The sequence below is a fragment of the Zingiber officinale genome, chromosome 3B (assembly GCF_018446385.1).
Source record: "Zingiber officinale cultivar Zhangliang chromosome 3B, Zo_v1.1, whole genome shotgun sequence".
Lineage (NCBI taxonomy): Eukaryota > Viridiplantae > Streptophyta > Magnoliopsida > Zingiberales > Zingiberaceae > Zingiber > Zingiber officinale.
Genome location: NC_055991.1, coordinates 56,465,198 through 56,483,322, shown reverse-complemented (window position 1 = coordinate 56,483,322; position 18,125 = coordinate 56,465,198). Strand labels below are relative to the sequence as shown.

Below are 18,125 nucleotides of genomic sequence, written 5' to 3'. Positions count from 1 at the left end.
CGTCTTGATAATATGTGACTTGAGCACCTGCCTATGATATTCACCCGAGTCGGAAGGATTTATCCGCCCGGACATATCTCCCGCCGATGGAGCCCTACCTGTCCCGATCGACTGTTACATTTATTCTCCATTTGACTCTTTGACACTTAGATATTGATCTTGACTTTGACCTCCACCCCGCCGGATGACCCTGTTCCAGGTGGACCGCATTCTATCATCGCATCAATATTATTTGTCCATGCATCACATCTATTGTAGTGGTTGATGCGGCAAAATTATACAAATAAAGAGGTATTTGTAAAAAATTGTGTTGCTTCAGGGGCTAAAACGAAATGTTTCTTGATAAATGCACGAGACGAGTCGTAGTTTGCTTGTGTCGCAAGGAGAAAAAGGGCGAAAAACAAGTTGGAAAAACAAGCAAAAAGGAGAAGCTCGCGTTGGATCGACCATCGAATTTTGCAAAATCCTTGCGGCTCCTCAAGTCTCACACGATTCGAGATTCGAGTCGCTGGTAATTGCACTGCCATAGCCATGTGGGTGGAGCTCCTGTGCGGCCTGGTGTTGTACAAGATCATTCGCCGACTCTTCGACGGAGACGACGCCATACCGGACGTCGATAGCTCTGATTCCGACGCCAGCTTCGTCGTCGCCACTAGGTATTTCGAATCCCTTTTGTACTTCTTCGAAACGCCAACTCCGGGGCCACTCAAGTCGCTTGAATCTGATCCTTTTGTTCTTCCTCGTGTTGCGGGGTTTCCAGATTGGAGAAGATCTTTAAGGGCAAGGCGTTCGTTGGGCTTCGGATTCCCGACGCTGATGCAGGCACTCGACAGCACATAGATGTTGTGATTGTTACCAAGAGGTCTGGGTTTGATCGGCTACTCTACTGTTAATCACATCAAACTCTCGCCTTGCCGTGTTCACGTCTGACAATTGAGTGTTTTCAGAATTGAATTTCTTAGACCAATTAGATTCGCTATTGCTTTTATCCTCCTCGTAGCTAAAAGTGAGTGCTTGTGTTGTTAGTTCTCACCTAGACGGTTTGTTCTTATTGCCCTTCAATCTGTGAGAAATCATCCATGTTAGATTTGACAATTGAGTGTTTTCAGAATGGAATTTTATAGATCATCTGAATTCTTTGTTGATTTTATTCACCTTGTTGGCCACAAGTGAAGTCCTTATGTTGGAAAGGTTTCTTGTTTATGCATATTATCTTATATTTAATAAAGGTTGATATTCGACTTTCATTAATTCTTACTTACTAGATAGTTTATTCTCATTAGCCCTTATGAACTTGAGAAATCTTCAGTTTTTTATATTTTCAATGAGGAATAAGTGGAATATATGTCAGGGAAGTGATGGTGGTAGCAATTCGGAATTTCTCCGGATTTGTGGAGGTCAGTGGAGATGGGAACTGGGTCTGTACAAGTGACAAAAAGCACAAACCTAAGACGTACCCAGATCCAGTAAGAAATTTAGAATTAAATATTTTATAGATCTTACTATTTCCATGATATTAGGGATAGTCAACAAATGAATTCTTAATTTCATAAACCATGCCATTGTGTAAAGTTGCTTATGATTTATTATCTGACTATGCAAACACTTTATAGGAATCATGGAAAACATGTATGATCTTTTTCAAACACTACACTAATTGAACAAACTTTTAGACTTTGTTAATTAACTTGGCATGCTTCCCAGCAAATCATTAACACATGGCATATTGGCTAGCTTATTTCATAAACTTTGCTACTGATTAATTATCCTTATGGCAATATCTGACTATACATTATAGATTGAATCATGAAAAACATGTATGATCTTTCTTCAAGTTCACACTACTCAAACCAACTTTTAGACTTTGTAAATTAAAGTGGTATGCTTCCCAATTGATCATTAGCACATGGCATATTGATTTGTTTTGTTCTTTACATTGTTCTGTTTGTATTGTCCATACCTTCTCTCATAGATTAGTAATTATGTTGTTCAGGTGATTGAAGTTAACAGGCAAATAGAAGTTCTTGAATCATACTTGGAACAAAGGGGGGCAATTTTGCCTAAAGGACATGTAATTGGGCGTGTCATACTTCCTCATTCAAATTGTAGGTATGGATTTACATGAATCAATATTCAAGTAGGTCTTGTAGAATATCTTTATTCTGCAGTGAAATATGTTGTTTTTTTATGTGCATTTGATATTTATGATTCTCTTAGATGGTAATGTAGTTATTATATGCTCATTTTTTTAAGTTACAAGGGAATTATATGACACAAATTTTGAAGCTAAATGTTAGGTTGACCTAGTGTCAGATTTTGGAATTGATACAGTTCTTGTTTAAAAGTTAAATGTTGTACTCAACAAATTTGCGATGGAAAGCTGGCGGAGTCAATCAGCAAACAATTCAGCATTTTATTATTTGATGATACTGGTTTAAAGATAATTTTGGTCTTAATATATAAATCGATAGAACACAACATCATCCATGTTTGGTTCTTGTGATTAGTTTAGTATTTTCTTTTCTGTATCATTGTATCCAAGATTCTTGATAATTATTCAAGTCAAATCCAGTTTTCTTGATTGTAGTTTAATAGTCTACTTTGTCTTTAAGTTCTTCTTGTTGTTTTAAATAGAATGAAAACAGGATATGATTACAAAGTTTTTTTTTTTTTTACTTTTTATAATTTGTATTGTACTAGGTACACAATTGGCAATATTATTTATGGACTGAAAAAGCTTGACAATAGTATCTTCATTTAAAAGTTACATTTACCTTTTATGATTAGATCTATTATGAAATTGCCATTTTCATTTCAGCTTATTCAATTTATTTTATGAGTAGATGCATTTTGTGTGCATCATATTTTACGGGGCACAATCACATGCTTGTATTATTGGTTAGGCCTTCCTATTCCATTTCTTCGCAACTGGAGGTGGTTACTTCCGATAAATGGAATGAGCTTAAACCAGAATCAGCAAGTGGATTATCTAACTGGATCAAAGGTGCAGTTGGCAAGAATGATAGAACAGATTGGTTTGAAAAACTTCAGTTTATCCTGAGTACATCGCCCATGTGGGATCGGTACATTCTGTTCTTTCTTCTATGTTTGTCTTTGCTAAAGAAATGCTTAATCGCTGATTATGTTCCTATGCATTCTTCATGGATAGACAATATTTTGCTTTGGTATTAAAAAATACAGAAGAGGATCTACTGGGGATCATTGAATTTAGGATATTTTACATGAAATCAAATATAAAAGTGCAGCAGACACATCTATGAAGATTAGGCGAAAAAGTGAAATCCATCAAAATGAAGAAAATACATGATGTTTGGTTGTGGTTTAAGTATTCTTCCATGTTGCATTTAATCCTACAGCTATAATAATTTGAGGCTTCTAATGCCAGTAACCTTTCTCTCACTTTTAACACCCTGAGCACTTATTGGTACATCTCACAGTTCTACCTTGCTACTGTATTAAGATATCCTGTTATTAGTTCTAATTTGAAAAAAAATCCTAGAGTAGCTGCCTTGCAGTCATTGTGAAATCTATTTTGGTTGCATTTACCTCTATTCGCCTCTTTAATATCTTAAAGATATTAACCTTGAAACTTCCATTGCTAGCATTTTTTTCTTCTTTGATATAAATTGTTTGGATTATCTTCAACTTCGGCAACATTCCTTTCTTGCTTAATTAAAATCTCTCTCTCACATACACATTTTTTTCATCTTGGATGTAAATTGTTTGGTTCATTTTCAACTTCGATGGCATTCCTTTCTTGCTTAATTAAAATCTCTTTCTCTCACACACAAACATATATATCAGAGTAATCGCCATTTTCTTAAATTTTTCCTTCCCAAAAAGTGGAAATCATTTTTCAATGAATGATAATTGTCATGGTCCTCAAAGTTGTCCTCTGTTGAAAGGGAGGACTGAATGAAGTATCTGAATTTAGAGAGGAAAACTTTCTCACAGATTCCTGTGCAATTCTCAATAGTCACATGCTTATGCAAGTGCATCAAACTGTATGCCTACCTTGATTAAAAGTTTGAACAATGCAGTTATGTTGGTCTGTGCTCTATGTGACCTGTGATAGATGCTTAGTGAGAAGCACCAGGCTTGGCTATTTAGAATATAGATAATTTCATGCTTTTTAAAGTATATTTTTATGACATTTATCTTTCTTGAAACTTAGCTCTTGTTCATTCAACATCAGGTTACTCTTTCTAGTATTATAGTTGCATATTGTTGAATACTTGGATACTTCATCCACTCCTCTATACCTGTGTTGGATATCACACTCGACACTAAGAGTTCGATTGGACACTCAATATTTCTTTTGATCATCTATAACACATTTAGAAATGGCCATGTCATATACTTGGATCCACACCTGTCTTGGATACTTGTACTCGAGTTCAAGTAGCATAATAAATAACTGTATGAAGGGACTTTTACATATTGGTTTTGCAAAAGTGCAGTATTCAACACTACAAAAGTTAGTGTTTGCACATATGCACACTCAACATATTCACATTCAACACACATATCATATATATAATATTTGCAGTGCCACTGTTTATCAAGTAAACGTGTTGTACATTGTTACCAATTATCTCAAAGGTCATAAAATTAAGATACTTGAATTGCCACTTGAAGTTTATGCTAATTTTTTTTTTTCAAATTAATGCTGAATTGCTAATAGTTAACAAATAAATATTAGCTGTAATGGTACTACTTCCATATCCATATAATTACCATTCGTCCAGTGACCTCAATTTAATCTTCATTAATTAGGGTTCTTAACATTCAGATGATATGATGCTTATGCATGCAATCATTAATAACAAATGAATTTTTTAGCTAATGGTGAACTCATGCTATTTATAAGAACATATTAACAAGGATGAAACATAAGGAAATAAATTATTTTTGACGTAGCAATTTTTTTTTTAAAATCAAGGATATATATGAAAGTACATATTACATTTTGGGCACAACCAAGATAGATAAAAAACTGAAATTAACAGTCAAAAGTTAGCATTAACTCAACTGCAGAAACTGCTGAACTGCTTAACCAGTACTAATTAATCTTTATGTGAAAATAATTTTTTAATAAAAAGTTGAAATTATAATTCAGACCTTAATATTATGGCTTGTTGGTGTAATGAATTAATAGAATACCTCAGTTTGTAAAGTATATCAAGCTAGGAAAATAAACTCATTAAAGATGCATAACATATTTTAATTACATTTCCTATTGACTTGACTATTCTCTATGGTTTTAGCTTGTAGTGGTTTTTATGATTGTTATTTAAAACGCCTAATTGTTCTTTTATTTATTTTTCAGTTCTTAAGAGCTTCGAATGTGATGATAACATAGTTGTTGGAATAATTTGATTCATGATTCATATCAAGTTCTAAAATCCTATTTGGATGTAAACATACATAACATAAGTTAAAATCAAAACATCATGATGTTTTTGTTTGATTTTGTACAAACTAGAAAAGAAAAGTCCATGAAAGTTAAATCCACCTGAATTCAACAAATAAAACTGTCCTAACCCATTATAAAAATAAGAAAGAAAAAACGAATCTTCTATTACTGTCATATAGGTGGAAAGATTAAAGAGGATGAAGTCTTTGAATCGACAATGAAGTAGAAGGGCATCTTGTTTTGCAAACGTAGGGCTACAGAAAGAAATGGAAATTTCCATGGAAAGGCATAAAAGTCAAAGCAATTTGGATTTTTTTTCCATGGATTACTTGTGCAGAAACAAAGGAAGAAAGGATCCAAACACCCTTTGTATAGAAAGGCTTGGAAAAAGTTACCTTTGCACTTTGCTCACCCTCACCTTCCTCATTTGACATTGCCAAGCCTCGATAAATCCATCTCCCAAAATGTTGTCTTCACATTTTTTACATTTTCTACCATCTTCTCTATGTACGCCTTCATTGTAGACCCCAAGAAGGGTATTGTCCTACTCTGAGCCTCTCATTGGTCTCATTCTCTGATACGAACTCCTTGGCCAATGGAGCCTTTCTCTAACACCTATGTGAACTCAGACAAGTTCTTTAGGTTATCATTGGCGAGCTGGTATTGATCAATGAGCGCAATCAATTGGAGGAAGACATTTGTCGCAATCACTAGCAAGTGGTGGTCAAGTGTTCTTTGGGAGAGGTTGAGCAAGATGAGCATAATTTTGTCAATTTTACTCTTTTTTCTCATTCCCTTCTCTCTCTTGTCCAAGCAATTGCTAACACCTAATAGTGATTGAGAAGAAGAATAGATTGTTGAGACTCGGTGTTAATATTGAATGGGAATTGATGGTGATTGCAGTGTCTCATCGATGGTGAAATGCTTGATCAAAAACTAGGACAATCATTTTATTGTCTTTTTTCTTTGATTTTTAAAATAATTTGTTCCTCAATAACTTTTACGTTCTCATTCTTTTATTATCTACATTGACATTCAATTTCTTTATTCTACAAAATGCAAGAAGAAAAGATGATTGTAGAAATTTGAGCATCTTTATAAGTTATGAGTTATAAATATTGTTCTAAAATGCCTCCACTTGGGCCACATGAGTGGCCCCCTTGGCATATCTTAAAGGTGGCCTCATAAAGATGACATATAGTGTATGCAATCTATATATATAGATAAAAATCTTATTTGATTCATTTAAAGTAATTTAAACTAAACTAAATTGGCTTAAAATTTACAAGCGATATATATTGTATATGTCAATTTAAATATTTTTCAGATTTTAAAATGTGCTGCGCATGCTTATGCATATGCCCCCTATACCACATATGCCTTATGCGGTGACTCAGTAGACTGTTTGCACATGTTTTTTGGAACTTTGTTTATAAATATCAATATACCTTGCTTTCCATTCTTTGTATATGCTTTGTGTCTATTAAAACATTCTTGGACACCATCAATGAAGCACCTTTTAGATGACAAGATTCTTGAACTTCTATAATCCACTCATTATCAAATTTCATATTCAATAAACAGATTGAATCATATTCATCTTTCCTAATCTACTAATTATCAAATTCCATATTCAACATTCAAATTTGATCTTATAAATTATACTCTTTTCTCAATTTAAGTTGAAGATAATATTTCATGAATTCAAGGGCATTAAATTGCTGCTTTAAATGAGTTTTTTTCTCTTTTAGATGAACATGCTCAAAGGTATATCTCTTGCATCTGCATTTCTTGTGAAACTTAAAATATGAATGAGAAGTCTTTGAGGTTCACAACACTCTTCACTATAGCTTTCGACCATAAACTAAAGAAAATAAACTAATGCTATTACCATTTTATGCTAAACATCTCTTCACTACTAATGGATTTCTCTTGTTTATCTATCTTTATTTTCATCTCTACATTTGAATACATTTTCTAAATTATTCTATAAAGACTTTCACATTAGAATTACAATTTGGATCATAATGAATCTTCTGTTACATATTGATCATGTTAAAGGCGATGAGATGATGCGTTGGCTCGGATGGGTGGTTAATTGACGAACAATGAGCTTCTTGAGATCTAAAGGAAACTCTTCAACGATCCTGCGCACAGTCAGATAAGCCAACAAAGTGTTAGTGACCTAAGACCGGGGTGAGAATCTCTGGTTAGACCCTCCAACGCTTAAGTCAGTCTCCTCTCTTGAAAAGTGGAAGAAGAATAGTAGCCAAAGTGCAAGAAAGTAGGACTTCCGATGTAAATGTTTGTGTACCTTGTCAGCGGAGAGGATTCCCTTTTTTATACCACATCATATAACCCCCGCGATCGTGAGGTGGTCCCCGATTTGTTAAAGTTTGTTAGGTGATGAAGAAAGTACAACCTGGGCGTCGTGTAACAATCCTCCAAGGAATCTTTTTTCTACCTCAGATGTACCTCCTTTGTCGTTTATGACTTGGGCCCTTGATGAAATACCGATGTAGTGTATCGTTGTAACTGATTAATTAATGAAGAAGCTTCGAGGGAATATTTTTCAACAAGTTTGCCAGGTTGTTCGTTGTTGACTGCTTGTTTGCTAATATATCCCGGCCGGTCACTAAACCGGTCGTATATTCAAAATACTGTTGAATATATCTCGGTCGATCATTAAGCCAGTCGTATGCTGAGAATACTTTCTGTTGAATATATCTTAACCGGTCATTAAGACGGTTGTATGCTGAGAGTTTTATAAGGCTATAAGGCTAAGTACCCTTAAGCTCACCCGGGCTTTGCCCGGTCGAACGTACAGAGGTAGCCTTATGTTCGATCGACCTTCACCTGATCGATCATATGCTAAGAGTTTTATAAGGCTGAGTACCCTTAAGTTCACCCGGGCTTTGCTCGGCCGAACGTACAGAGGCAACCTTATGTTCGATCGACCTTCGCCTGATCGATCATATGCTAAGAGTTTTATAAGGCTGAGTACCCTTAAGCTCACCCAGGCTTTGCCCGGTCGAACGTACAGAGGCAGCCTTATGTTCGATCGACCTTTGCCTGATCGATCATATGCTAAGAGTTTTATAAGGCTGAGTACCCTTAAGCTCACCCGGGCTTACACAGGCAGTCTTATGTTCGATCGACCTTCACCCGGCCGATCGTATGCTAAGAATTTTATAAGACTGAGTACCCTTCAGCTCGCCCGGGCTTTGCCCGGTCGAACAAGCACAAGTAGCCTTATGTTCGCTCGGCCTTCACCCGACCGATCATATGCTAAGAGTTTTATAAGGCTGAGTACCCTTCAGCTCGCCCGGGCTTTGCCCAACGCGCACAAGTAGCCTTATGTTCACTCGGCCTTCACCCGGACATCCTGCTCAGGAGATGCTCGAGCACACTTCTAGGATTTTGATGTGGGGCGATCAACAGAACCAGGTAACAAACATTACCCTGTCCTAACCTTGACTACTACCTCACCTTGACTTTAATATCCATGTCATCTCCTGAATTGAGACAATAGAGTTGTGCATATCAAGGTGCATGGAATTGTAAATCTCATGTAGTGTCATCATCTACTAAATTCCTTGATATATAATCTTGTTGTCATTAAAGTTCTAAATAATTTATTCCTTGACTTTATCGATAGCCGACTTGACATCACCATCCACAAGTTGTAGTACTTTCACAAGTGGAGTTATACATTTTAAAATTTAGAAAATCTTTGATTATATTATACAAGGTTCAAAATCTCAAGCTCTGTTGGAGTATTGGTCTTTGATAGGAAGATATTATTTTGGTATTGTATTGATGTTCCCATATGAATGGTGTCAATGGCAAATTGGAGGTAAAAAATATAATATTATCTTAATTTATCTTATCTTGTCCATTTAGCATATCAAGAAATGTCGAGAATGACATGATATTTATCGACGTGATTAACACAACACGAGACATTAGGTTGACTATTTACCAAAATGATACATATTTCATGATGTTGATTGACATGGCACAAGATTTGAAATCATGATAATATAATGTGCTGTGCTATTTCCTTTCATATAATTTCAAAAGGAACTTATGCCTTACAATTCAGAAGCAAACATGGATCTAATTGTAATTTTTTTTCGCTTTTGTTGTTTTGAGTGTAAGGTATGCTACAAGAAATCTAGTTACAACGTGTCTTGCTACTACCTTCCATAATAAATCTCCTATATAAATTGAATGCTAAAGTGTGGTGATAATAAGCATTGTCATTCATTTTGCTTCTAAAATAATATTAAAAATATGAATCAATATTAACAAGTATCAAATCCAAACAATTTGCAACACAAGAAAATCAAACCAATTTCCGGCTTTCCAGTTGTTATGTAGTTAGATACACTGTTCATCGTAAGAAAACATTTCTTCCGATATCTTCACTATGCTAGCAAGTAAATTGAAACATCCTGTTTGTATCTTTGATTGCTTCTAAGGTGTTAGTAAAGATGACTATATTAAACATTATACAAATTGACCTAAAATACAATCAACAAAGATAAAACTGGAAGAGATATGATACTATACAAATGGATTAACATAAATTTACTAATTACAAAGATAATTCACTTTAGAAAAATTAGTAATATGTCATATAATTCAAACTTTAGTTAATCTTACACCTTATAAAATTATTTTTAATATATAAATTATTTTTGTATTATCTTATATATTTTTTATTGACTTGAATGATGATCTATTTATGGTAAGATTAACTCGAAACAAATTGCTACCCCTATGTGTTGATAGATCTCAGAAATATTGTATTAATTAACCATTAACCAAAATATTTATAAGAAAGTGACTTCTATCAGTTCATATTTCATGCACTATAGTGCATCTTATTTTCCTTCACCCAACTTTAAACTTTATATGTTTATTTACTAAATCTACTTCTCTAAATAGGAGGTTTGAGACATGACTATACTCTTTGATGATTTCGACAATTCTATGCATAAAGGGCTTTATGCTGAATTATCATCTCCCTTTTTTCACAAGTTAATTTACTATTTATTTGCTTCACTTTCCTGACTCCCTTCAACACAAAAGAGTCCATTTTCCCCATCTTTTCTTTCCAGCTGGTGGTGTTTCTAGTTCACAAATTAATTCAATTTTATTTACATCACTTTCTAGTTCCCTTCAGCACAAAAGAATCCATTCTTCCCATCTTTTCTTTCCAGCTGTTTCTAACTCAATAATAATTTTTAAAGTCGTAAAAAATTTGTATAAGTTGATTTCTCACATCCTCTAAAATTTTGGAAGTAGGTGCAACTTCTTGTCTTCATCCATCTAATGTGCAACCACAACACTTATTCTGACAATGATTGCATTCCAATCTCGGTTTCCTTTTTGCAATTTTCCAAGTGATGTTAATCTTCTATGGTTCTTTCGGAGCATTTTGTGAAGTGTGAATAATAGCTAATTCTAACTAGAATTAGCAAAACCGACAATGAGATTGAAATGAACAAACAAAAGGTTGCGTATCAAATCAAATGAAACTCAATAAAACGTATGAAATTAAATAAATCATGTAAAACCCAAACCAAATGAAACCATATTAGAAAAAAGGCTGTATATGATTAAGCCATGTGAAAGATGAAACTCAATAATCCATCTGCATATCAATATACCATATAAAAGCCTAGCCAGAAAAATCTTCCCACCACCAATAAACTCAACCAACCTTTGTTGATAATAAATGCAATACACCTTAGCACTGGGAACATCCCTTCACCACCAAGCTGATACATGTGCAACTGTGGAAGTTCAACCAGAAACATAGAAAATGAAGTCCATGGCTTGTGTTGCTGCTTGCTAAGTCCTCTAGTTGCTTAACAGCTGGAGTCCTTTGGTTGAGATTGAGAGCTAGAAAGGTCACCCAATGCGTTGAAGAGTGAAAACGAAGATGAAAGAAAGGCGGTCAATGAATGCAATATAGAAGAAGATGAAGAGGTGGTTAATGAACACAAACAAACACATGTTGAAGCTGTGCACTAAATTATGTGCCAGTTTTTTTTATTAGTTGATGAGGGATTAAAAACATAGTTTTTCTTTTTATCACGATTGTTGAACATGCCATTTGAGTTGAATCAGTATGATTTGACTCAAATCACTTCAATTTGATTCATGATCAAATCCAGTTTGAGCATGTGGTTCATAAAAAAAAATCTCATTGAATTGGACAATCTAAACCAGGAACCAACTGATTATGATGACACTGTTTTTTGATCTATTTTATAATTAGTTGATCAAACCTTTTGATTTTTGAATAGATAGCCAAAACCATTCACATTATGAACTCAATGTGGTATCATCACACGTGCATATATTTGTTCAACTGGGTAACAGGTACAAGTATTTCTTCCTAGTAACCACCTCTATTTTTTCCAAGCACTTTTAAAACTGCATCTAATGTGACATCACATTTTATTTGATTAATGAATTTATTAACATAAGCCAAATACTTCATGAAAGAGAGACTCTTAGTTGGTTTCATTTGTATATATGTGTGTGTTTGCGCATGCACGCGCATGTGCGTGCGTGTGTGTGTTTTAACTGCTGTTTCTTCTGCAAACTATTTTTTCAGCTTAGAACTCAAAGGTGACAGAAATATTCTTGGCGAGTTCCTTGAGTTTAAGGCTAACCATGATGACATGCAAGCTTTAAGAAATGTGAAGAGATCAAAAGTTGGCCACTTCATTGTCCAAAAGCCGAGTATGCTGGGTTTAGGTAGGCCATCTTTTCTATATCTTTTTCATACATGTTATGATATACAAGATATTAATGAATATTTGCTGTGAAGAACCATAATTGGAAGCCAAATTTGTTCCTGCTTAGCAATGAGGCGATACACATTATTAGTCTACTTGTTTGAATTTTCATTTAAAATTCTTGACTTGGATTTTGCATAAAGAATCGATATGAGCCATGCTGGTGCATATATGTGGGTCATGATTATATTGAAACTAGGGGTGGAAAACATTTGTCAAAAGTTTTGGAGATACAACATGAAAAGATGACTGAAATTTAATCATGTAATTCTAATGACTGAATCCAAACATATGGGGACTGTCTTATAACTTCAGAAAAACAAGATATGCATCCTACATATCACAAGGATAATATTAACTAAAATCAACCCTAGCTGGATAAGCATCTTATTATTTAGACAGCAACATCTGATATGTTTTCCCATAAACTGTCAGTGAGTATAATGAATCTTGTCATCATCATTAGAGAGGATCGTTAGAACTATTCAATGAACTTATACAGAGCCTATATTTAATATTGACGCCAAAGCTTACTAGTAGTTGATCATGACTTGTTTTTGTGGTTGCATGTCTAATACGGATAGTTCATGACTTCATGAATAAAACTGTTTCTATTTTTCTAAAAGAAATACAACGGCCAAACACCACATGGATTCATAGGAATACAGCCACTTCATTGAGTAGCTGTAGCTAACCTCGTTAGCTTTATCCTTCTTACATTTAACTATCATCCCAACATGAATGCAGGTAGATCGAGGCTCCAGGTACTATACTTTCCTCGAGACTATCGAAGTGGTGGTGCTTCATCTTCAGAATGGAAGGAGGCTGCAGTGAAACCAAGTACAGAGGTCCTATTTCAGCCAATGAACTCCAAGAAAGCCCAGAAGTTTAAGCTTTCGAGCATTGTAAGTGTCACTCTTACTGCATAGGCTCGTGCCTATCGAGCTACCAGCACACTTTACTCTGAATCAATTCCCATAAATTACATGATGTATTGAGTATAATGTTTGTATATAAAAGACCTGTGGCTCATTCTCGAGTATCATGGCATGCAATATTTTCATCTTGGAACAAGCTGGATGGTCTGAAATTTTCATCTCTTGAGCTAAATAATAACTCAGTTATGTTTCTTCCATGAAATTTGATGTTGCATAAGCTATAACTTTTTATGTATTTGGCATTATTATGAAAATTATTTACCAAAGTAATTTTTAGTTGCTAGTAGTTATTATCAAATATGCACGGTTGTAACTTTATTTGCTTATAGTTTGCTTTAATATGGATCTTGAATTACGTCGAGAAAGGGGGAAAAAAACAACTCAAAGCTAATATGAAATTTTGTTTAAACAACTTCGAATCCTGTCAAAATTTGTTATCTTCCTGTGTTTGTCTCCATGCTGATAGATACGGTTATTATTATAAATATATAAAATTTTCTAATATAAACTACCGAGTTTAGTTATAAATTCGTCTGTTTAATACGTTATTCAACTAATTAATAGTAAACATGATGATACTATAACAACAAAGCATCTTGGTTCTAATTTTTAAATCGCCTGTGTATTTTATTCTTGAATTTTCTAAAAGACTGACAAGAGCAGTATCAAAATTTTTTTTGTAAGTTATTTCTTGATTACGCTGAATAGTGTTTTTAAATATTTTTTAAATTTACTGGTAATTTTGAATGAAAAAAAATAGATATTGTGAGAGTTGATTATGTTTTTTTTTTTGGTTTTTGTTTTTTTTTTTTTTAAGAAAAAGAGCCATCCAAGCACAAAAGGACGTAGCCACTAATGCCACATAAATTCTCAAAGAAAAGAAAAGAAAAGGATCATCTATAAAGTAACACTAAATTTCTGCTTCATCTATAAGTATTTCTCTATTTGCCAAGTGAAAGTCCTGAATAAGAAAGTGCTTGAACATGCTCAGAGCTAGCGATAAAGCAATGGAGTGAATTTGTCCCTGCTTGAACAGTCCCACGTTGTAGAGAATTGGGCCTAACATAGACAAGACTATCTGCCTTGTCAGATCGCCAAAGAGTTAAAGATCAACTCATCTCGGATCTGCAGAGTCGAGCAACATCAAGATTAAGGTACACCCTCACTAAATTAGAGGTTTCCTTAGCATGGAAACTTCTTTTGACGCAAAGGGTAGCAAGTGGACCATGCATTCCAAATAGTCATTATTTTTTGTTTCTTTAGGATTGTTGTGGATTCTTGTAATAGGCTTTTGGATTTGTTTTTTATAACTCTTGTGTGTATTATAATATATATATTTTTTGTCTTAAATACCATATAATTTTATGTTATCAATAATATTTAAAAAATGAAGTAAGTTTTATTTATTAAATTAATGTTTTAGTAAAGGTATAAGAAAAAAATGAATTTCGTTGGGCTGGAAGAAAGGTTGAGCTCAACTCTGGAGTAAGATTTTAATAAATAAATAAGTTTGATAAAAATAAATAAATAAGTTTGATAAAAATAAATAATAAGTTCAAGTATAGTTATATTTGACTCCTAAAAAATGTTATATGTGTTTTGATGGTGTTGTATAATTTTATATTAACATTTGTTAATCTAGTAATTTAGAACTAATTTGATTTCTCTTTTAGTAAAACAAGTGTTCTGACTTCACATGATTATGTTAGTGCAATCGATTTTAGTCAAGATTGGCCAAGTTCAAATTGACTCGAGCTTGAGTTTTAATATTTGATCAATAAGTGAGAGAGAAGTCAAGTAGGTCAAAATTGACCTGATACTTGACGATGTCGAAAGTCCAATGAGAAGTTGGGAAGAAGAAATTCCAAATGGGTCAAGGAGAACCAGACACTTGGTGATCGAAAGTTAAACGAAAAGTTGGCAAGAGGAAAATCTAAGTGGATCATGGAGGACCGAATAATTAGCACGAATAAGAAGTCTAAGTGGATCACGGAGGAACAAACAATTAGTACAAGAGGAAAGTCTAAGTGGATCACGGAGGAGCGAACACTTAGTACAAGAGGAAAGCCCAAGTGGGTCACGGAGAATCGAACACTTGGCACGGACAAGAAGTCTAAGTGGGTCATGGAAGATCAGACACTTAGCATAAGATGAAAATCTAAATATGTCAAAGATTGACCGAACACTAGGTGAGAAAGTCCCGATAAATCAAGGTTGATCGGGTATTAGGCAATGAATAATTCCAATAGATCACGGATGACTAGATATTAAGACAGAAGAAGTCTTGGTTGATTAAGGTCAATTGGATATCAGACATGAAACATCCTAGACTATATATATATATATATATATATATATATATATATAAAACGGATGTCACAGTACTAACACTAAAGATATTCAAATATAATAAAACAATTCCAAATAATAATACAGAGAGTGCAACTAACTAGTGAGAGGAACTCAATCGACTATCAAAATAGATAACTCAATTCCGACTAGAGGACCCAACATCCTAATGCAAGTAGAAAAGTAGACTAATAAAAGAAACCCTTGGGTGTGCACTTCCAGGTACAAGAAGGCTCATCCTTCAAGTCCTTCTGTCTCCTCATTACCTGCACTATATTAATCTAGTGAGTCTAAAGACATAACAAGTTCAACCTTTATATAAATAACATCTAGAAATATATGATAAATTACCATGCTAAATATTAACGAGATTAACCTCTGACTTTAATTTCATGAATCTCCAAACTATCCTAAATTAACATTCAATTTTTAACCTTTGTTATCTTTTATTTTACTTGTAAGATTTAAATTATAAGAATTTATATCATCAAGTGTAGCTCCTTTATACCTTAACCTTTGATCGTTTGGCCAAACTTTTCTCTAGTACTAGGTTTGTAAGGTTTACTGGACCCTTCTTAAGATGGATTCCCAAATCTTTCTATTTTGATATGCTTCACCGGACCCTTCTTAAACCGGATTCCCAAACCCCTTTGTTTTGGTGAGGTTCACTGGACCATTCTTAATGTGAATTTTCAAACCTCCTATATTTTAGTAAGGTTCACCAGATCCTTTTTAAGCCGGCCATGAACTAGAAATTCATAGTTAAGTATGTTATGTCTGGCATGAGTTGTATGTATGGCATGAGTTGTATGTACCTCATGTTTATGGTTTGTGGTTCTGATACTTAACAATTAAGACTTATTAACAAAAAGAAAATCCACATAAGTGTCATAGATTGCAAAATTATTTAAGAAAAGAAACTGGCTAAATAAATTCTTCTCAAGCAAGAAATGTACAGTTGGCAATTTCATTGTTGAGGCTAGAGAAAACACTACAAAAAAAAAATAATTTTAGGGATGAATTTTCTAAAAAATTTTGTCGCAAATTTTTTTAGGACAAATTTTGCGACAAAAATATATTCATCGCGAATCAGTCGTTGCTAAATTTTGCAACGAAAAAATATTATTTATCCCAAATTTTACGACGAACTATAACTTTCGTCTCGAATTAGGGACGAATTCCTATTCGTCCTGAATTTGGGTCAAATTTGGGTTCATCCCAAAATCCGGGTTTATCCCGATTTCCCAAGGTTCGTCCCAAATTAGGGACGAATTTTGGTTCGTCCCAAATTCAGGACGAACCAGATTCATCCCAAATTCTGGATGAACCAGATTCGTCCCTAATTTAGGACGAACCAGATTCGTCCCTAATTTAGGACGAACCAGATTCCTCCCTAATTCAGGATGAACTAGATTCGTCCCTAATTTGGGATGAGCCTTGGCATTTTGGGGTAAAACCAAATTTTGGGACGAACTGAAATTCGTTCCTAACTTGGGATGGTAGTTTGGATAGGATTTTGGGACGAACCCAAATTTGTCCCAAGGTTCGTCCAAAATTCGGGATGAACCCGAATTCGTCTCTAATTCGGGATGAACCCAAATTCGTCTCTAATTTGGGATGAACCCTAGTTTGTCCCAAATTTTATCCCAAAATAAAAAAATATCACAACTTCTCTTCATTTTTATTTTCTTTATCCTATTTATATATTAAATACATCATTACATAATTTGCTCCTATATAGATCTCTTATCGTTCTCATATCCAAATTTGAAATATATTAGCCAAATCTCAACACACATCATATTTATACACATCCAAACAATAAGAACTATACATCCAAACAACAACAAAAACTATGCATCCCATATCTAACATTCAAATATGTCAACTCAACACACATCATATTTACACATCAAAACAAGAACTAGTTTGGTTCAACAACTCATAATCCAAATAACAAATATCTCAAAGCATCTAAAGCATAAAAAAAAAAATACAAATCGTCAAGCTTCGGGAGCTTCGTGCGCCTTCTTCCATTCTTCATTCTTATTTTCCTGTGTCAAATTATAAATGAATAATAACTAACATTTATAACAAAAAAAATTATCTAAAACATATCAATGATATCATATTGAAATAAGACTATCTAAAACTTATGAAACTAACTTTTCAATGCCATCTACCCTTGCCTTTATCTTTGCTTTTCTCATTCTTTATATTTCCTTGTGGTTCCTAATGACTACAAGGAAATCTTGGTCATTTTCTTAAAGATCAGAGAGGGGTAAACAAATCAACCAAAGAGGGGAATATGTTTGCTTCAATTATATATACCAATTCCTTTTCTTTCATCTCTTCGAGGTGAGCTTCAACTTTGGACAAAACCCACTAACCATTAGAAGATCAAGGTGAACTTCAACATAAACTGTAAAATACCGGGAAATAGGTGGATATTAATAAGGGAATTTTCCAGAATTTTTGGAAATTTTTCGGGAATTTTTCGGGGCTCGTACGGACGAGTTGGCGGGGATAAAAACAGGGTCCGAAAAAGCCTGTTTAGGCTACCCATTTAAGTGAGGAAAAGAT

General features: G+C 34.0%; 1 protein-coding gene across 1 annotated transcript; it reads left to right on the top strand.

The window, feature by feature from the left end:
- Nucleotides 1-350: 350 nt before the first annotated feature.
- On the top strand, nt 351-13,395 carry LOC122056499. The gene is made up of 7 exons (XM_042618475.1): nt 351-656; nt 761-862; nt 1,352-1,466; nt 1,994-2,109; nt 2,904-3,083; nt 12,072-12,214; nt 13,003-13,395. Exons 1-7 carry the CDS (start codon nt 532-534, stop codon nt 13,182-13,184), a joined length of 963 nt encoding a protein of 320 aa, XP_042474409.1. The 5' UTR covers nt 351-531; the 3' UTR covers nt 13,185-13,395.
- Nucleotides 13,396-18,125: the final 4,730 nt, after the last annotated feature.